General features: G+C 57.1%; 2 protein-coding genes across 9 annotated transcripts in view; one reads left to right on the top strand and one right to left on the bottom strand.

The window, feature by feature from the left end:
- DNM2 (dynamin 2) overlaps positions 1–17,095 on the top strand; it is a 111,435-nt gene extending 94,340 nt beyond the window's left edge. For 4 of the 8 annotated variants that reach the window (XM_007995250.3, XM_007995255.3, XM_007995249.3 and 1 more), the window contains 6 exons: positions 6,826–6,935; positions 10,342–10,453; positions 11,622–11,786; positions 12,600–12,832; positions 13,754–14,005; positions 14,586–15,511. In XM_007995250.3, coding sequence (XP_007993441.1) covers positions 6,826–6,935; positions 10,342–10,453; positions 11,622–11,786; positions 12,600–12,832; positions 13,754–14,005; positions 14,586–14,655 — 942 coding nt within the window. In that variant the 3' untranslated portion in view covers positions 14,656–15,511. Of the gene's footprint in view, positions 1–6,825; positions 6,936–10,341; positions 10,454–11,621; positions 11,787–12,599; positions 12,833–13,753; positions 14,006–14,585; positions 15,512–15,917 lie in introns of those variants that run through there. The other 4 variants (XM_007995252.3, XM_007995251.3, XM_007995256.3 and 1 more) reach the window with 2 other exon arrangements.
- Positions 16,052–20,206, bottom strand: TMED1 (transmembrane p24 trafficking protein 1). Its single transcript, XM_007995248.3, has 4 exons — positions 19,909–20,206; positions 19,158–19,255; positions 18,838–19,021; positions 16,052–16,827 (listed from the first exon to the last, which is right to left on the bottom strand). Exons 1-4 carry the CDS (start codon positions 20,089–20,091, stop codon positions 16,609–16,611), a joined length of 684 nt encoding a protein of 227 aa, XP_007993439.1. The 5' UTR covers positions 20,092–20,206; the 3' UTR covers positions 16,052–16,608.
- Positions 20,207–20,619: the final 413 nt, after the last annotated feature.

Here is a 20,619-nt window from a genome sequence, read left to right as displayed (position 1 = left end):
TGCACAGAGTATGTAGTGCTCACGGCAGGGTGTTTGTGGCATCTGTCACTTTGGAATTCCTCATTTCCCTGTGTTCAGAACAGTTCAGGTCCTCTCTTCTAACTGCTATGAAATATACAAGGCCGGGCATGGTGCCTCAGGCCTATAATCCCAGCACTTTGGGAGGCCAAGGTGGGAGGATGGCCTAAGTTCAGGTGTTCAAGACCAGTTTGAGCAACATAGCATCACCCTGTCTCTTAAAACTCAAAATTAGCTGGGCATAGTGGCGAATACTTGTAGTCCCAGCTACCCAGGAGGCTGAAGTGGGAGGGTCAGTCACTTGAGCCCAGGAGATGGAGGCTGTAGTGAGCTGTGATCGCACCACTGCACTCCAGCCTGGGCCACAGAGTAAGACCCTGTCTCAAAAAAAAAAAAAAAAAAAATGGCTGGGCACAGTGGCTCAAGCCTGTAATCCCAGCACTTTGGGAGGCCAAGAAGGGCGGATCACGAGGTCAGGAAATCGAGACCATCCTGGCTAACACGGTGAAACCCCGTCTCTACTAAAAAATACAAAAAACTAGCCGGGCGAGGTGGCGGGCGCCTGTAGTCCCAGCTAATGTAGTCCCAGCTACTCGGGAGGCTGAGGCAGGAGAATGGCGTAAACCCAGGAGGCGGAGCTTGCAGTGAGCTGAGATCCAGCCACTGCACTCCAGCCTGGGCGACAGAGTGAGACTCCATCTCAAAAAAAAAAAAAAAAAAAGAAGAAGAAACAGACAATACATTGTTGGCTGGGCATGGTGGCTCATGCCTGTAATCTCAGCACTCTGGGAGGCTGAGGTGGGTGGATCACCTGGGGTCAGGTGTTCGAGACCAGCCTGGCCAACATGGTGAAGTCCCTTCTCTACTAAAAATACAAAAATTAGCCAAGTGTGGTATCAGGCACCTATAATCCTAGCTACTTGGGAGGCTGAGGCAAGAGAATCACTGGAACCGGGGAGGTTGAGGTTGCAGTGAGCTGAGATCGCGCCACCGCACTCCAGCCTGGGTGACAGAGTGAGAGACTCCGTCTCAAAAAAAAAAAAGAAGGCTGGGTGCGGTGGCTCACGCCTTTAATCCCAGCACTTTGGGAGGCCAAGGCGGGTGGATCACCTGAGGTCAGGAGTTCAAGACCAGCCTGACCAACATGGAGAAACCCCGTCTCTACTAAAAATACAAAATTAGCCTGCCGTGGTGGCACATACTAGTAATCCCAGCTACTTGGGAAGCTGAGGTGGGAGAATCGCTTGAACCTGGGAGGCATGGTTTCGGTGAGCTGAGATTGTGTCATTGCACTCCAGCCTGGGCAACAAGAATGAAACTCTATCTCAAAAAAAAAAAAAAAAAAAACCACCAGACAATTGTTAACTATAGTCTTAACTGCGGTCACCCTACTTTGCTGTTGAACAATAGAAGTTAATGCCTTTTCTCTAACTGTATATTTGTACCCATTAGCCCACCTCTCTTTACCCCTTACCTATCCCCACCTTTCCCAGCCTCTAGTATTTATCCTTCTACTCTCCACCTCTGGGAGATCCCCTCTTCTACCTTTTTTTACCTCCCATGTATGAATGACAACATGCAAGATTTGTCTTTTTGTGCCTGGCTTATTTCACTTCACATAATGGCCTCCAGTTCCATTCATGTGGCTGCAAATGACAGGATCTCATTCTCTTTTATGGCCCTGATCAACCCATTTCTTGCTTAATTCTCTTGACGTAACCATGGCTTAGTGGCCTGGAAGGGAAGCCACTTCTGTGTGACAGCTTGTTGCTACTCTGATGAGGTCCAGGTTGGCTTTCAAGAGTCCCTGGCAAAGGGAGCTGTGTTTCTCTCAGTGTCCTGGTTGCTCCGGGAGAAGACCGCAGGCTGTCCCGTGAGCCATGGCTGTGTTACGTGGGCAGTGGATTTGCGTCTGTAATAGAGGCCCAAAACGAAGGCACTTAAAGAGATGAAGTCTCTTTCTTGCTCACGTCTCAGTGAGCTTGGTGATCCTGTGCTGCGAGGCTGTCCAGGGCCTGGCTCTGCCTCTCCTGTTGCCACCTTAACACAGGGCTCCCTTCATAGTTTAAAATGGCTGCCCCATGCTCATCACCATGTAACCTCTAGCAGCCCGAAGAAGGGGAAGAAGGGCCTCTGTGTGTGGGAACTGTGAGTCCAGCTAACAGTTCCAGCACTTTCTAAGAAGGAAGTGGATATTGGTTGTTTCTGAGCGTGACAGCTGGGGCTTGACACCTAGAATTCACCAGGATATCGATTGAGTGGCATCAACCCTTCGTGTCTCGTCTCCCCACCTATAAAGTCAGGACTGTGGCCTGTCCCCTCTGGGCTGCAGGAGCCAGTGGGGGAGTTCTGGTACTTGAGCCCAGCACTGTGCTTGGCTCACCGCATGTGTCCCAGGTTTTGTCCTGGTGGCTACCAGTATCAAGTCCTCCCAGCTCCTCTCTGTAGGAGGGAACCTACCCACCTACCCCCAGTGCACAGAGGAGGAGCTGGAGGCTGTGTCAGGTGCAGGGCCAGCTGGCCAGTCCCCATGGTCCCTGGGATGGCACAGCCACCATCTCAGTCCAGGCAACCTCAGTGGAGAGGCTGGGGTTGCCTGAGGCCCCTGGAGCCACCCTGCCTGCCTGGCTTCCCCTTGGGTTTGAGGGAATGCCCTTTGGGAGTACCCCCGACTGGGGGCTTGCTGGCAGCCACCTCAGCCCCAGGACAGGCAGGACTTGGCTTGGAAGTTCCAGGCTTAGAGAGAAGGCAGGTTGGAGGGCCCCGGCTGGCCCCAGGAAGGAGCAAAGAGAGGAGGGCCTCGTGGCTGTGAACCCCTGCTCTGTGCTGGGCTCATTGGCTAAGAGAGCCCACTGAGGTCACACTTGAGGAGAACCCTGCTCCCCGTGAGGAAACCCTCATGCTTGCCATTCGGGTGGCTCTGTGGTCACCCCTGTCTAAGGCTCTGAGCAGTGACTTGCCCCATGTTGGGGAGCCGGGGAGGGTCCCCTCTGGGGTGGACGCTTCTCCAGTGCACGTCTGCAGGCCCATGCTCCCTGACCTGAGGGACACCCCAGCCCGACATCCAGACACCGCCGCCACAGCCCAGGCCTGATGTCCCCTTGACTGAGGGCGCTGGGGTGAAAGGGTCATCCCACTCCACACGAGACCAGACGCTCATCTCTGGAATGTTCCTGAAGCCTCAGGAGCCCTGAGGCCTCTGTGGGACTCTGGGGTGCTATTTCTTAACCCAGGGTGGTGGAGTCTGCTGAACCACCATGCAAGCATTTCTGGGGTCCATGTGGAACCTTCCAGAACCTCAGATCCAGCGAACCTCATGGGGTTGGGATGCGGGAGGAGTATGGGGCCAGGCGTGGTCTGCAGCCTTCTCCCCGCCTCACGCTCCTCCAGGAACTCACGTGTCCGGATTGGATGGCTCCTCAAAATGGCCGGGGTGGGGTGGGGTGCCTTTCACTTTTCCTCCGCTCTTTCCGCCTTGCAGTCAGAAAGCAGCCTGCGCTGTGGCGTGTGGGCTGTTGGGCCGGCTGAGAGCTGGTCCCCTGCCTTTCAGCTTAGGGCTGTGGGGACCTTCCAGGGTCCCCTGGATGGGAGTGCCAGGCCTGGGGCGGCGAGCCCTGGAGGAGCCTCTGGGCCTGAACCTTACCCTGCCAGCTCTCTGCCTGGCAGCACTGCAAGTCTAGTTTTCAGATCTCTTCTCTCACATGAGGGGGCCTTTGTGTTTTCCTCATCTCAGGGTTGAAAGCCAGAGCCCCCGACCCTCCTGTGGAGCCCCAGATTGGAGTCTGGAGCAGCGGTGGGAGAAGGGCCGGGCACCGGCCGTAATGAGAAACAGCCGACCCATGAAAGGGGCCCTGTGTGCGCCCCAGACACAAAGCAGGCTCTAGTCAGGAGGGGGTAGCCATGGAACCTGTCCCCCACCACCACCCAAGTTAGGATCCCAGCAGGGACCCTTGGAGTCACACACGTGGCAGCCACCCCTGAGGATCAGGCCACCCTCTTAGATGCCTCAGTGAGACGCAAGATATCAGTATCTCTTTATTTAAAGATTAAACGAGAAGACGTTTACAGCCATGGGGTGGGGATGGCGGACTGATAGGGCCAGGGCCCCCAACCCCTCGGCCGGCCTCAGGGCTCCCTCTGCCTTTCCCCAGCACCTCTTCTCCCACCTAGGCCCTCGAATCTTCTATGTCAGGCTTCACCGCAGTGGGAAACGGGGTGGTGGAAAATGAGACTCACCTGCCGGCGAGTTTGGGGGGCCTGTCTCGACGCGCCGCTCACCCAAGCCCAGCCTAACCAATGTGCAGACTACTGTACACGTTGAGAGCCTCCTGAACAGGTAGTCTGAACACTGGGTTGGCGAGGCCGGCTGTCCATCCCGCAGAACCCCCCAGGCAGACGCTGGAGCCACCAGGCCAGGCCGTGCCTGAGCACCTCTGAGCAGCCAGGGAAACCACCACTCCTCCCGAGACGATCCGCTCTGTCCCTTCTGACGTGGCAAGGCTGGGGCCGGCTTGCATCTGGAGAAAGTTCTGGGTTTTCAGGAAATCCTAAAGAGTGGGGGAGGCGGAGGCAGGAGGCAGGGTTTGGGATCGTGGCTTCTGGGCTCAGGAGAAAGTCTGACTCTCTGGGGGTCGGGGGTGGGGAGGAGGGGCGCACACATGCCTCTGTGTGTGTGTGTGTGCGCGCGTGTGTGCGTGTGCGAGTGTGCGTGCCGGCAGCCCCAGGAAGGCGGCCACTGCTTTCTGGGCAGAATCGCACTCTGTAAACAGTTCCAGATGTGGCGTTAGCTGGAATGGCCTGTGACTCAGTTACTTGGCCCCGCTGGACGGATGCTTCCGGCCGCATGACACGATAGAGTCAGGGCAGCAAAGGCCCTTGGGCAAACGTCCGGGCGGGGGGCAGGGCTTCTGCAGAGCCCCCTCCCCTGGCCCCTTCTAAAGCCCCCAAAACTCTTCCCTGAGAAGCAGGAGGGACTCAGGCCCTGTGTTACCCAACCTTGCCTGGGATGGGGGGTACGGGCCTTCTTCAACACCCTCCCTCCCTTGGGTCTGCAGCGGCGTCCCTCCCTCCATGGCCACCGGGCCGCTCTTCTACGCTCTGCTCCCTCCACGGCCGCTGGGCCCCTCTTCCTATGCTCTGCCCTGCTGCTTCCTTGCCTAGAAGGCTAATTCTGGAGCCACTCACAAGAGCAACCAAAGAAAATCCCGGGTGCTTATGGGCACCAGCTCTGCAGCGGGCACCGAGCTCCTCCGTCCTCCTTGGACAGATGAGGAAACCGAGGTGCAGATGGGGGGATGGTGGAAGTGGCTTGCCTAAGGGCACACGGCCAGGAAAGGGCAGGGCTGGCATCACCTCAACCATGCTGAGCTCCTGACGCCTTGAGACTGAGCCCATGTGCCAAGCCCACTGCTTCATCCTGGCTCCCCTTGCAAAGTCCTGACTCTCCCAGCCGGCCCCCACTTTCCAGGGAGCCCCAGCCACCTTCTCCACAGTCACTGTGGCTGCTCTTAAACTTGGAGGCGGCAGGCAGGTTAGGCTTTGTGCTGGGGCAGCACAGTGAGGGGACATGAGAGGAGTTTCCAGAGATGGCCCAGGGAGAAGAAAGGCCAGGGGCACTGTGGAGAGGACTGGGCTTTGGGTCACAGGGACCTGGCCTCTGAAGTCCTGCTGTGGCTTGCGCTGCCTGCCATGTGGCCTTGGGCAGCCAGCTTCCCTCTCTGAGCTGGGAGGGATCCGTGAACTGAGACGAAGCAGTGCATGGCATGGGTCCCCAAGAGCTACTGCTGTGGTGGGTGGGCACACATGTCACTGGGTGAGCATGGGGCTCCAGGGTGCCATCCCCAGCTCCGTGACTGGCCAGCCCCTTGCCCGTGGCTGAGGGGCCAGGCTCCTCTGAGCTGCCCCCCTAGCATTTTGGGCAGCCATACCCGGCACTTGGTTGGTGCTTCCTGAACACGGCCATCCTTCGAAAGCAAGTGATAGGGCCAGGTGCGGTGGCGCACACCTGTAATCCCAGCACTTTGAGAGGCTCGCTTGAACCCAGGAGTTTAAGACCAGCCTGGGCAACATAGTGAGACCCCATCTCTATTAAAATAATGATAATAATAATAATAAAAAAAGGGAGTAAGACTTCTGCAGCACCTGGCCCAGGCATCAGCTATCCAGCCCTGAGATGTCCTAAAGCGGCCAAGGTTGAAATCTCAGCCCTGCTCCTCTCTGCCTCAGTCTTCACCTCTGTAAAATGGCATCACAGAGGTAACACTCCTAGGCTCGTTTCAAAGATGGAGCCCAGATAAAAGTTCCACTCACTCCACGCAAGGTGAGGGGTGGTTTTGTTGCACATGCAGTCAGCCATATGTCAGCAGTGAACTCAACAGGAGAAACTGAGTCAGTCCAGTGGCAGTCAGCCATCTAGGTCAATAAGCACAGGCAGTCAGGCACCTAGGTCAGCAAGCGCAGAATACGTGATGTGTTGTGTGAGGGGAAAGGAGGGTGGAAGTGGGGAAGGTGCGGGTGGAGTTAGGGCAAGAGGGAGCCATGCAGGTGTCTGGATCAGGCAGTGGCCTGGGTCGTCCAAAGGCCCTGGGGTAGGAACCCACCTGGGATACTCAGGGAGCATCATGGAGGGCAGCGTGGCTGGGACAGAGTGACGGACGGGGAGGGGCTGGCAGATGGGCTCATCCACAGCAGCGACCAGCATTACGAAGCCCCTGGGGCTGGTGGTGGCGCATGCTGCACGCTCTGGCCTGGGGCATCCTGAGTTGTCACATGGACAGCACAGGGTGACTCTTTTCCGTCCACCCTCAGGAGAAAGAGAAGAAGTACATGCTGCCTCTGGACAACCTCAAGATACGTGACGTGGAGAAGGGCTTCATGTCCAACAAGCACGTGTTCGCCATCTTCAACACGGAGCAGAGGTGAGGGCCCCAGGGTCCCGGGGAGGGCTCGGGGTGAAGACCAACGGCCTCTTTCACACTCCACAGCCTTCACTGAGCACCTGGCTGTCAGCAGCCCCTGCCCTTGGGACCGAACTTCTAGAAAGGGAGTCGGGTGAGAAACAGCAAATGCCAGGGATGCTTCCGGTGCTGGGTCAGAGGTGACCTCTCTGGGCAGAGATGAGGATGAAGGCAGGGTCCAAGTCAGGTGGGAACATGGAGAGTTCTGAGCACAGGGTAACCAGGACCTGGCTCAGGTGCTTGCAGGCGCCCTCTGGTGGCTGAGAGGGAAACAGTATGAGAGGGTGGGAGACCGGGGACCAGGGCAAAGGCCACTGCGTCGTCCAAGTGGGCGATGATGGGGCCACACCCCATAGGGAAGAAGGGTGCAGATTCTGGGTAGAAGAGTCAGGCAGAGCCCTGGTGGGCATGGATATGAGAGAGAAAGGCACTGATGGTGACCCTGAGTACCTGGGCCTGAGCTCCGGCACTGCCCGGCTGCTGCCATTGGCCGAGGTGGGGAAGGCAGCGGCAGGGTAGACCTGGAGACAGCCAAGAGCTCCGTTTAGTCCATGCCAAGGGAGAGGGCGCATCAGGCAGGCACCTGGATAGATCGAGGAGTGTGACGTCCAGGAACGAGCTCCAGTCTGGGATGTGAACTGGGCAATCACCATCGCGTAGACGGTATTTCAAGGGATGAAACCAGATGAGCTCCCAGGAGAGTGAAGCTGGAGAATGGGAGGCCCCAGGAAGCTCACAGTACATCTGTCCCATGAAGCAGTGGCTGGAGACTTTAGCAGAGACACTGCTCTCAGGAAGAGACCCGGCTGGCAGGAGGGCTCCTCCCATGCTCAACACAATCGTGCTCATCCAGGAAGCAGGGCCCACCTGAGTCAGGGCTTAGCTGTCAGCAAAGGCCCGGTGGTATCCTGAGACCCGTAGGCAGGCACTGACATCCTCCCTGCTGGCCCCAGCACCTCCTTGATGACTGCTAGGCTACACCCACCAACTCCAGCTGAGTCTCCTGGTTCCCTCCTGCTTTGCTCTGGCTGGCCTAAAGCTCTGAGATCCATTTGTCCACTAGCTGGCCCTGAAAACCTTCATAGCTCTTCTAGGCTTGCTCCTGGCTGTATGGCACCTGGCAGCTGTCCCAGGTCCCTGAGCCGTGTGCCTCCTCTACAGGGAGGGTGACGATATTACCTGACACATCTTTTAAGAGCAGGTTCAGGAAACCCAGAGTAATAGCTGCAAAAACAAGATAGATGGTTGATGGTTTTTTATGTAAATCGAGTTCAGACTTTAGTATCCCAGGCAAAGCGGAGCAGCTCCACAGGGATCGGGATCCAGGCCCTGCATGTTCCTCAGGATTCCACCTGGTGTGCAGAACCCGAGCTCTGCGGTAGGACAGTCCTGCCACGAAATCCTGACTCTTTTTTTTTTTTTTTGAAACAGAGTTTCACTTTTGTTGCCCAGGCTGGAGTGCAATGGTGCGATCTCAGCTCACCACAACCTCTGCCTCCTGGGTTCAAGCGATTCTCCTGTCTCAGCCTCCCGAGTAGCTGGGATTACAGGCATCCACTACCATGCCTGGATAATTTTTTATTTTTAGTAGAGACAGAGTTTCTCCATATTGGTCAAGCTGGTCTCAAACTCCCGACCTCAAGTGATCCACCCACCTCGGCCTCCCAAAGTGCTGGGATGACAGGCATGAGCCACCATGCCTGGCCCAAAACCCTGACTTCTACTTCTTTGCCCAAAATGGCTGCCCAGGCTCCGGCCATTGTGATGATGTTCCAGGCAGCAGCAGAAAGGAAGACAGGAGGAACTACAAGGGCATGCCTCTCCCCTCACAACCCCATCCAGAGGTCGTTTCAGGGCAGCCACTTGCTGACCACAAACCCAAGTCTCACTTAAAGACTTTGGGGGCAGCTTGGCTGTCTCAACCACACCGGCATGTGGGACAGGAAAACATGCGTGGCATGTGGCACAGGGCCTGGCCTATAGACCACCATCTGCAAGCATTGTTTAGCATCCATTCCATTTATCTCCCAGCTTTGAGACCCTGGTTCTTTTTTTTTTTTTTTTTTTTTTTTTTTTTTTTTTTGAGACGGAGTCTTGCTCTGTCACCCAGGCTGGAGTGCAGTGGCGTGATCTCAGCTCATTGCAGCCTCCACCTCCCATGCTTAAGTGATCCTCCCACTTCAGCCTCCCAAGTAGCTGGGACTACAGGTGCACGCCACCATGCCCAGCTAATTTTTGTATTTTCTGTAGATATGGGGATCTTTCTGTGTTGCTCAGGCTGGTCTCCAGCTTCTGAGCTCAAGCAATCCCCCTGTCTCATACTCCCAAAGTGCAGGAATTACAGGTGTGAACCACCATGCCTAACCTTTACAAAAATTTTTTTGTTTTGTTTTGTTTTGACACGAAGTCTCACTCTGTCGCCCAGGCTGGAGACAGTGGCACAATCTCGGCTCACTGCAACCTCACCTCCACCTCCCAGGTTTAAGTGATTCTTCTGCCTCAGCCTCCCAAGTAGCTGGGACTACAGGAATGTGCCACCACTCCTGGCTAATTTTTTTTTATTTTAGTATTGACGGGGTTTCACCATGTTGGCCAGGCTGGTCTCAAACTTCTGACCTCAGTTGATCCTCCTGCCTCGGCCTCCCAAAGTGTTGGGATTACAGGCGTGAGCCCCTGTGCCCAGCCAAAATTTTTTTTTAAAAAAACACACAGCCGGGTGAGGTGGCTCATGCCTGTAATCCCAGCACTTTGGGAGGCCGAGGTAGGCGAAACACCTGAGGTCAGGAATTCGAGACCAGCCTGATCAACATGGAGAAACCCTGTCTCTACTAAAAATACAAAAATTAGCCAGTAGTGGTGGCGCATGCCTGTAATCCCAGGTACTTGGGAGGCTGAGGCAGGAGAATCCCTTGAACCTGAAAGGTGGAGGTTGCGGTGAGCCAAGATAGCGCCATTGCACTCCAGCCTGGGCAACAAGAGTGAAACTCCGTCTCAATAATAATAATAATAATAATGATAATAATAAATTTCTGGTGGACAGTGCTGTTCTGGGCTTTCCTGAAAATGCCCCAGTGGGAGCTTCACAGCTACAGTGGGTGTCAAGGGTCACATGCCCACTTCTGGGGGCCTAGGAAAGGAGAAGAGTCAGCTAATCCAACAGAAATAAAGAAACACAGACACTTGCTGAGCTTGTGCACAGTGCTCTTCTGTGTAGGCATCACTCACAGTGATCCCTCGGCATGACCGGGTGAAGCCTGGGTTGGGTTTGGGTTCCTGATCAGTCAGAAAGACCCCTAGAGCCCACTCCTCCCGGTGGTCTGCCAGACCCATGGCAGGGTCAAGCCTGCTCCTCTCCCTCCCCCCGCAGAAACGTCTACAAGGACCTGCGGCAGATCGAGCTGGCCTGTGACTCCCAGGAGGACGTGGACAGCTGGAAGGCCTCGTTCCTCCGAGCCGGCGTCTACCCTGAGAAGGACCAGGTGAGGAGCCGCTCTGTGCAGCGGCGGCCCAGCAGCCCCCACCTGGGAGAGGAAGCAGAGCTGGCTTTCCCCAGGACAGGTCATTTTCAGGCCATGTTAGCCAGGAGTCTCTGAAATCATGTAGCAGATGCCCACTTGAGCAAGCAAAGGAGAACTTGAAGATACTTTGTCATCAGGGCCCAGAATGTTCCCTCACGGAAGCCAGTGACCAGGGCACGCAGGGGACGGGGTACCACCTTCTTTGTTCTCCTCTCTTTTCCCCTCCATCCTGAGGTGGAGTGAACATCGCCACCCTCGGCCCCAATATTAAAATGTCTTGCCGGGCGCGCTGGATGGTTCGCGCCTGTAATCCCAGCACTTTGGGAGGCTGAGGCGGGCAGATCATTTGAGCTCAGGAGTTCGAGACCAGCCTGGCCAACATGGTGAAACCCCGTCTCTACTAAAACTACAAAAAGTAGCTGGGCATGGTGGCACATGCCTGTAATTCCAGTTACTTGGGAGGCTCAGTCAGGAGATCGCCTAAACCCGGGAGGTGGAGGTTGCATTGAGCTGAGATCGTGCTATTGCACTCCAGCCTGGGCAACAGAGCGAGACTCCATCTCAAAAATAAAATAAAATGTCCTAAGGTTGGGTGTGATGGCTCACACCTGTAATCCCAACACTTTGGGAGGCGATGCGGGCAGATCCTTTGAACCCAGGAGTTCGAGAGCAGCCTGGGCAATGTTGCAAAACCCTGTCTCTCCAAAAAATACAAACATACGCAGGTGTGGTGGCGCACCCCTGTAATCCCATCTACTCCAGGGGGCTGAGGTGGGAGGATCACTTGAGCTGTACCCGGGAGGTCGAGGCTGTGGTGAGCCGTGTTTGTGCCACTGCACTGCAGTCTGGGTGACATAGCAAGACTGTGTCAAAAAAAAAAACAAAAAAAAAAAAAAAAAAACGATGTTCCAATACCCAGGTGAGGGGATCCACCCCAGCATCAGCCAGCGTCACCCCATTGTTTGGGCAGCTCTGGCCCGGGGCAGGCAGGCCTACCTGGTACCAGTGGGGCTGTCAGGGGCCAGCCTGGGGTCAGTTATTGGTCGGACAATAGAGCAGATGGTTTCCAGAGAACCAGGACTTGCCCCAGGCCACAGTCACCCCTCAGCACCTCCCCTCCCACTTGCAGGCAGAAAATGAGGACGGAGCCCAGGAGAACACCTTCTCCATGGACCCCCAACTGGAGCGGCAGGTGGAGACCATTCGCAACCTGGTGGACTCGTACGTGGCCATTATCAACAAGTCCATCCGCGACCTCATGCCAAAGACCATCATGCACCTCATGATCAACAATGTGAGTGGAGAACTAAAAATGAGAAGGAGGCAGCTGAGTGCGGTGCCTCAGGCCTGTAATCCCAGCACTTTGGGAGGCCAAGGCAGGCGGATCACTTGAGGTCAGGAGTTCAAGACTCAGCCTAGCCAAAATGGTGAAACCCCACCTCTACTAAAAATACAAAAATGAGGCCGGGCGCGGTAGGTCACGCCTGTCATCCCAGCACTTTGGGAGGCTGAGGCGGGCGGATCATGAGGTCAGGAGATCGAGACCATCCTGGCTAACACGGTAAAACCCCGTCTCTACTAAAAATACAAAAAAAATTAGCTGGGCGTGGTGGCAGGTGCCTGTGGTCCCAGCTACTTGGGAGGCTGAGGCAGGAGAATGGCATGAACCCGGGAGGCAGAGGTTGCAGTGAGCTGAGATCGCGTCACTGCACTCCAGCCTGGGCGACAGAGCGAGACTCCATCTCAAAAAAAAAAAAAAAAGATATAACAGGATTATTCTGCCAAGGTTAAGGAAATAAATAAATAAATAAGCTAAAACAGGAGAAAAGATATCAATAGAAGAGGCAAGATACTAGAAGTAAGTTGAATAAGAATCTCATAATCAGCCTGGGCCACATGGTGAAACCCCATCTCTACAAAAATTACAAAAATTAGCCAAGCATGGTGTCACGCACCTGTGGTCCCAGCTACTCGGGAGGCTGAAGCAGGAGAATTGCAAAAAAGTCTGGGGGTGGCCCCGCCCTGTGGGAGATGTTTTTCCAGCAATCACTGTGGGTTCTGGGTTGGGTGATGTGCAAGCCTGACCCTCCCCAACCCCTGCCCACAGACGAAGGCCTTCATCCACCACGAGCTTCTGGCCTACCTATACTCCTCAGCGGACCAGAGCAGCCTCATGGAGGAGTCGGCCGACCAAGCACAGCGGCGGGACGACATGCTGCGCATGTACCATGCCCTCAAGGAGGCGCTCAACATCATCGGCGACATCAGCACCAGCACCGTGTCCACGCCCGTACCCCCGCCCGTCGACGACACCTGGCTCCAGAGCGCCAGCAGCCACAGGTCCGGAATCCTGGTTCCCCTGCCCTCAAGCATTCGGCCTGCAGGTTCCTGGCCTTCCTGTGTGTCCTGCAGGGTCCTGGCAGGAAACAGGACACAACCCAAGGGTGGGCAGGAGAAGGGGTGGCACCCAGGGCTGGGCACTGTGGGAGCTGCTGCCCTGCTGCGGCCGGAGAAGGGAGAGAAAGGGTATGGGGGCCAGCCAGCCCCGCAGCTCTAGGGCAGGACCTTGTGAATGAATACCCTGCCTGCCTCTGCGGGCGTCTTCCATCGGCACAGCCCAAATGGAAGCCGGGGTAAGAGGCTGGAGGGACAGCAGCCACAGGAGAGAGACGAGCCTCCTCAATCACAGAGAAGGGCAGATGGGAGGCTCTGGAGGGGCAAATGCAAGGCGTGGCCAGAGCTGCCGCCGCCCCTGAGTTGTCCATTGAGGCCGTCGGGCAGGGAACCTCAGAGGGGGCTGCCCTGCAGAGCCCTTGGGGAACCATGGCGTTCCCTAGGGGGAGGACATCGTATCCAGGCCTGCAGGCAGCAGGTGCGGAGGCCCAGGAGGGAACCTGGGTGTCTGGACAGGGCTTGCAGGTTCCACGGCCCCTGGAGGCATTAGGGCTTGATCTGGAGGACTCTGGAAGTGTCTTTGTCTGTGAGGGTGGATCCCAGGCCCAAGGCCTGAGGGGGCCCTGTGAGTGCGAAGTGTCTGGCCGTGTGGGGGCTGTGGGGATGAGGTCAGAGGGCAACAGGAGTCCTTGGGGGCCGAGGGCAAGGGAAGGTGGGACTAGCGCTCAGGTTGGGGTGGGAGGATCCCACTGCACCTGCACTGTCCCCCCCAGCCAGCCCCCACCTCAAGTTCTGGCAGCCACAGTGGCATGGCGGGGGCTCCTACTCCATCTGTATCTGTAGCTCACAGCCTCTCCTTCCTCACAGCCCCACTCCACAGCGCCGACCGGTGTCCAGCATACACCCCCCCGGCCGGCCCCCAGCGGTGAGGGGCCCCACTCCAGGGCCCCCCCTGATTCCTGTGCCTGTGGGGGCAGCAGCCTCCTTCTCAGCGCCCCCAATCCCATCCCGGCCTGGACCCCAGAGCATGTTTGCCAACAATGACCTCTTCCCAGCCCCACCTCAGATCCCATCTCGGCCTGTTCGGATCCCCCCAGGGATCCCCCCAGGAGTACCCAGGTAAGGCTGACCCTCTGCCCTCCACCCCAACTGCCTGCACCCTGGGGTCTGTCCTCCTGTCTTACTTCCTCCAAGTGAGCTCTCACCACGTGCCCAGCTGCTAGAGTGGAGGAATCGCCCTCATCCCTGTTTGGCTCACAGGAAAACAGGCCCAGATAGGTCAAGAGGCTTGTTCAGTGTCTCAGAGTAGCTTCCAGCTTGCCCTCTGCCCACTGGGGTGCGCCACCAGGCAGCTGGGGAACCCTCACGCTGGGCATCTCCTCCCACTGTTTACCTCCTTCTCCTTCCTACCCCTGCCTGCCTCAGCCTACCCCGTGGGCCAGGCTTTATTCTCCCCACTTCTCCAGTGGGGAAGCTGAGGCCCAGGGAGGGCAGGGGCCTCACCGAGGGTCAAACAGCAGGCGAGTCGATGCCTGGGTTTGGCACTCCTCCCCAACGCCTTGGTGGCTTGCGGAGGTCAGTCTGGTGAACACCGTGGGGTGGTGTGTGGGTGGGGGCTGGGTCCTCAACCCAGGCCTGCCTCCTGCTCACGGCCTCACTGCCGCCTCCCCCTCCCCACCTGTCTTTATTCTCTTTGCAGCAGAAGACCCCCTGCTGCGCCCAGCCGGCCCACCATTATCCGCCCAGCCGAGCCATCCCTGCTCGACTAGGCCTCGAGGGGGGCGTGCTCTTGGGGGGGCCTCACGCACCCGCGGCGCCGGAGCTTCGGTGGTCTGGGGCCCTCTGCCGCCCCTATGCCGGGACCAGGCTCCCAGTGGGCAGCCCTGGCCTCTTCCTTAACGCTGGCCCCGGTCCAGGGCCGGCCCCCATGCGTGGCTGGACACCGCACTGCGCAAAGGGGCCCTGGAGCTCCAGGCAGGGGGCGCTGGGGTGATGCACTTTGGGGGATGGAGTCTCAGGGTGGCAGAGGGGGATCTGAACCCTTGACGCCATCCTGAATGAGGGGTCCAGCCTTGGGGGGACTCTGCCAGGGTCTTCTCGGGCTGGGAAGGCCCATGTAGGGCAGGCCTTCTAGAATTGGGGGCACCAAGGGTGCCTATGTCCCCAGGCCTTGCTGGGGTGCAGGGGTATATAAACTTCTCATTAGCAGGAGCTCCCCAGCGGCAAGCCTGGCCCAGTGGGTTCAGTAGTGCCCGGCTGCCAGGCCTGAGGTGTACATAGTCCTTCCTGGCCATATTAACCACGCAGCCTGAGCCCGGCCCAGCCTCGGCTGCCAGAGGTGCCTTTGCTAGGCCCGGAGCCGTTGGCCCGGGCCAGCCTTGCCCTACTCCTCTCCTCCTCCTCCTCCTGGGTCCCCCAGGGTGGCTGGGCTTGGGCTATGTGGGTGGTGGGGGGGGGGGGCCTTGGGGGCCTCTCAGCTCCCACCCATGCCTCCCTGATGGGGTGGGCCCTGGGCGGCCTCTCTCTGAGCAGACCTCACCCACTCCTCGCTCGGTTTGACCACTGTAAGTGCCTGCACTCTGTATCCTATTAATAAACTAAAATAAAGGGAAGACGCTGCTGGTGGCTGCTGTGTGGGCCTCTTGTGTTAGTGTTCGGGCTGGGGACGTGGGCGCCACCTCCCCCATCAGGCCTCCCATAAGGACGCCCAGGTCCCTGCAAACATAAGCGCCTCACACCTCCCTGAGGGCTCTGCTTTCCTGGGTGTCGCCTTTCAGAGGAAGCCACTGGATACAGGCGAGAGCTTTTACTTTCCTTAGCACGGGAGGAGTGGGAGCAGATGTTCTCTGATGCCCCACACACCCCCATGTGCACAGGCCTGGCTGCTGCCTGGTGAAGCTGGGACCCCAGTGCTCCACCCACTTCCTACCCTCAGGCCCTGCTTCTCTCACCCTCTCATGGGGAAGCCCAGGCCTTGTGGCCCAACTGGGACTCAGTTAAACTTTGCTTTCTGATTTTTCTCTTGTGCCAGGCGACCACCTCCATCGGCTCCCGCAAGACCTTTCTTCTGAGCTTCGTGGGAAGCCCCTCCCGCCTGTCTGGCTGCCCCCTTCGGGGGCCGGTCTGTCCTAGCTGGTGTCCCTGAGCCCCAGTCAGCAGGCTCTGTGATTTTCTGACCATAATTTATTGACTCCGATGCCCAGGCCACACCACCCTTTGTTCCAGGAGGCTTCTGCCTAGACTTTGGCCGGGCCATCCCTCATGCCTGTGTGGGGCCCTGCAGGAAAAGGGGCCCAGGCAGGTGGTCTTCCAGGCCCCCTTCCTGGCATTCTGTTACCAGACCTCAGCCTGGCTTGGAGGGCCCAGCTTTCCTTGTTAGGCCCTGCCCCGCACCAGGCAACGGTAACACAGGCTGGAAGGCTTAGGCTAAGGCACATTTACAGTAGAGGGGCCAGGAAATCTGAGGCTCACGTTCCAACGCTGCAGTGCCCACCATGTGAGATTTCCAGGACCGTCGGTGCAGCCGCTGAGCCGTCCCTTCTGCAAGCCAGAGGTGTTCCCTGCCCACTGAGGACGGAAGGAGACTCACGGGGCCAGACTACAGGCCCCGACTGCACACACCCGTTTTGGCAGGAAACTAAAATTGGGGAGGGATCCCCAAGTCTCATACACACACACCCCGCTACCCCTCCTTCGTCCCGTTCTTCCTTCCGTGGCAGGGGCTACGTGGGCACCGGGCGCTTGTCCTGGAAGAAGCGCTTGAGTGTGCAGACCTGCAGCACGGCCACCAGCAGCAGCACCGCCACGTTGACAGCTGACCAGAAGTTGACCCGCTCCAAGTTGCCCTCTTGCAGGTTGCGGTCACGTGCCTCGAAGGCCCGAAGTAGCGTCAGCATCTGGATGCTGCGCTCCAGCCGGGTCCGCATGGTCTCAATGGACTCCTGCGGGGCAGAGGGAGGGGAAGGGTCAGGCCTCCCTCCGCCCATCGGGAACCAGAGACCAAAAAAACCGGGAGATATGGAGGGAGGCTGTATTAGCCCAGGAAGGTACAGCTGCAAACACAGACTTGTTCAGGCTAAGTTCAAATCCTCGCCCTGCCACTCACTGGCTGTGTGACCATGAGCAACTTAATTAACCTATCTGAGCCTGTTTCCTCTTCTATAAGCTTCCAAGCTGCTGTGAAAATTTCATGCCTAAATAAATGCACAAGGACGAGCATGGTGGCTCATGCCTGTAATCCCAGCACTTTGGAAGGTTGAGGTGGGAGGATCGCTTGAGCCCAGGAGTTTGAAGCCAGCCTGGGCTACATTGCAAAACCCCATCTCTACAAAAAATCAGCCAGGGGTGGTGATGCGCAACTAATCCCAGCTATTCAGGAGGCTGAGGCAAGATTACATGTGTAATGCAAACAGACCAAGACAGGAGGATCATTTAAACCCAGGAGTTCAAGACCACCCTGGCCAGCATGGTGAAACCTCGTCTCTACAGAAAACAAAAAATTAGGCATGGTGGTGCACACCTGTAGTCTCACTGAGGTGGCAGGATTGCTTGAGCCCAGGAGTTGGAGGCTGCGATGGGCTATGATCACACCACTGCACTCCAGCCTGAGTGACACAGCAAGACCTTGCCTCGCCGTAGCTCACACCTGTAATCCCAGAACTTTGGGAGGCCAAGGTGGACAGATCCCCTGAGGTCAGGAGTTTGAGACCAGTCTGGCCAACATGGTGAAACCCTGTCTCTACTAAAAACACAAAAATTAGTCAGGCGTGGTAGTGCAGCTACTCCAGAGGCTGAGGCAGGAGAACTGCTTGAACCTGGGAGGCAGAGGTTGCAGTGAGCTGAGATCGTACCACTGCAATCCAGCCTGGGTGACCAAGAGAGATCTGTTTGAAAATAAAGAAGTAGGCCAGGCGCGGTGGCTCACGCTTGTAATCCCAGCACTTTGGGAGGCCGAGGCGGGCGGATCACAAGGTCAGGAGATCGAGACCATGGTGAAACCCCGTCTCTACTAAAAAATAGAAAAAAATTAGCCGGGCGCAGTGGCGGGCGCCTGTAGTCCCAGCTACTCGGGAGGCTGAGGTAGGAGAATGGCGTGAACCCGGGAGGCGGAGCTTGCAGTGAGCCGAGATTGCGCCACTGCACTCCAGCCTGGGTGACAGAGCGAGACTCCGTCTCAAAAAAAAAAAAAAAAAATTAAATTAAAAAAAGAAAATAAAGAAGTAGTTACTTAAAATACTAATAAATGTACAGAACATATTTGCTTGTGGTTAAGAGAATAGTTGCTGAAACCAGCGTGGGTTCAATACCAACTCTACTAGTTCGTCTGTGTGGCCATGAGTTGCTCAGCCATCCTGTATCTCACTTTTCCCACCTGTAAAATAGGGATGATTTGAGCACGGGGTCTACTTCACAAGGTGGTTATAGAGTTTTACAGTATGAAGTTATTTATGATATGAGTTCCTTAAACCTTTACACCAGGGTTTACACCTAGAAATGAACTTTTTTTTTTTTTTTTTGAGACGGAGTTTCGCTCTTATTGCCCCAGCTGGAGTGCAGTGGCGTGATCTCAACTCACTGCAACCTCCACCTCCTGAGTTCAAGTGATTCTCCTGCCTCGGCCTCCTGAGTAGCTGGGATTACAGGCACCCGCCACCACACCCAGCTAATTTTTATATTTTTAGTAGAGGTGGGGTTTCACCATGTTGGCCGGGCTGGTCTCGAACTCCTGACCTCAGGTGATCCACTCACCTCAGCCTTCCAAAGTGCTGGGATTACAGGCGTGAGCCACCGCGCCTGGCCTGAAATGAACTACTTATTTTAAGAGCTGCTACTGTTACTATAATTCAGTTGGGGGTACCACTTCGGAGGGGAGGCTAGGTCAGCCCAAGGGGGGCGCCCCAGATGAATCCTAGAGATCTGGAAGGAGTGGCCTCAGTGCACCCGGGACACACCTTGATGTCCTCCATTTTAACATCCAGCATCTCCTCGGGCTCCACAGCCTCTGCCCATCCTTCGACCTCCTCGTCATCCTGGAGGCTGTCAAAGATCAATTCAAAGAACACCAGCTTCTCGGAGATGGTGCTGAAGGAGTTGTCAAAGCACAGCTTGTAGTCCCCGGCCTCCGTTGGCTCCACGCTGGGCAGACAGACACACAAACATGAACCAGGGTGGCCGGCCAGCCGACTCTGGGGCAGTCAGGGCGGTAACCTGAGGCCGCCTGGGAGGGGCAGGGCTGTAACTGAACCCAGGAAGGCATCAGGACTGAACTCACGTGTGTACCCCATCAGCCTTGCGGGACTCGCTGACCAACAGCACGCCCTGAGGGCTCTCCAGCGTGAAGTCCACGTCCAGCCCAGCACCTCCGATCACCTGGGGGACAGGTAAGAGTGGGTGGAGGGCTAGCGGTAGGCCAAGGGCGCCTGCCAAAGAGGGCTACTGCTGAACCAACACTGATCAGTACAGACCACCAAGGGCTTACCTGAACGGTGGCATACCCACAACCGGTCCCGCCCCCACCTGTCCCAGTGGCTGCGCCCCTTGCCTCTACCCTCATTGATATGACAGCTTGGGGTCCATACTCTCAGCTGACCACGCACCTATCAAAAGTCCTTAATGGAAGCTTACCTGACCACGCCCCCGCTTGGCTCCGCCTCCGAAAGAGGATAGGCCCAGCCTTTTTCCTTAGTCTAATTCCCAAGAAAGGCATGTGTCGGAAACGTCCCCATAGTCGACCTATCAGCACTATCGCCACGCCCACCAGCGAGAATCCTGTCCTCAGAGGCTCCCTATACTTATGGTTGGCCCCGCCCACTCGATCTCTCACTCTAGCCCTGCCTTATTACTCCCTCCCCTTCCGCTCCCACACACCGTCCCCGCCCCATCTGTCCATCTCTTGCTAGCTCCGCCCCCGCGCTCCCAAGCACGGACTCCTCCGCCTTCCTCCTAAAGCGCGCCTCGCCCCGGCCGCTTGGCCACGCCCCCTCTCCCTGACTCCGCTGGCTGCCCAGCTCGCGACCCTCTACCTGGTATTCGGTCTCGAGGCTTGCGTTGGCCGGCGCGGACTGGTAGAAACATTGCTTCCTCCCCGCCGGCAACAGGAACGTGAACTCACCGTCCTGGATTGGCGGGGGCCCGGCCCCTCCCACCCCCACTGGTGGCATTAGTAGCCACAAGGCCAGGGCTAAGGCCGCGCCGGCCGCCATCATCCGGGTCACCCTCTGGTCTGCAAAGGGGTCGCGGCTCCTTTAAGCGCTAGCCCTGCCCCTGTCCTACTCAGCGGAGCTCATTGGCAGTCGCTTCTGTACGTTGTCCGTAACCAGAGGTGCCAGGAGTGAAGGACCCCTCCGGAGGGACAGGCTGCCCGAATGAATGCCTGATGCGCCCGGAAATACAACCGTCTAGGAATATTTTTTTCAAAGGCTTCGGCTCTCGTCTCGGCCGCTGGTGGAGGAAAATTACAAAAATAAGTGCCACAATGGCGCATCTTTTGTAGGCAGTAGCTAAGACAACTAAAGTTAGAGGCGGCAGGGTCCGCTTTAGGCACCTCCCCGCGGTTTTCCCACAGTGCGCCGCGCGAGACCAGCTTTGGCAGGATCGACGGGGTGGAGTGGACCCAAAAATAGGGACTAGGCGTGGCCCTGTACGCGACCCGTAGGGCTCGCTTATAAAAAGGCTCAGCTGGGGGGCGGGGCGGAGATAACCTGTGGCGTCGTGTTTTGCTTGCTCTGGGAGCG

The sequence above is a fragment of the Chlorocebus sabaeus genome, chromosome 6 (genome assembly GCF_047675955.1).
Source record: "Chlorocebus sabaeus isolate Y175 chromosome 6, mChlSab1.0.hap1, whole genome shotgun sequence".
In the NCBI taxonomy this organism is placed as follows: Eukaryota; Metazoa; Chordata; class Mammalia; order Primates; family Cercopithecidae; genus Chlorocebus; species Chlorocebus sabaeus.
The sequence above is the reverse complement of the archived record's forward strand: the minus strand, read 5'-3'. Positions and strand labels throughout refer to the sequence as shown.

Bases quoted from the DNA above. Each gene is read 5' to 3' on its own strand.
- TMED1 (XM_007995248.3), bottom strand. From the start codon at position 20,091: ATGATGGCGGCCGGCGCGGCCTTAGCCCTGGCCTTGTGGCTACTAATG. The intron at 19,256-19,908 runs GTAGAGGGTCGC...CCTGTCCCCCAG, and splicing joins GCCTCGAGACCGAATACCAG to GTGATCGGAGGTGCTGGGCT. The intron at 19,022-19,157 runs GTGAGTTCAGTC...CTGTCTGCCCAG, and splicing joins AAGGCTGATGGGGTACACAC to CGTGGAGCCAACGGAGGCCG.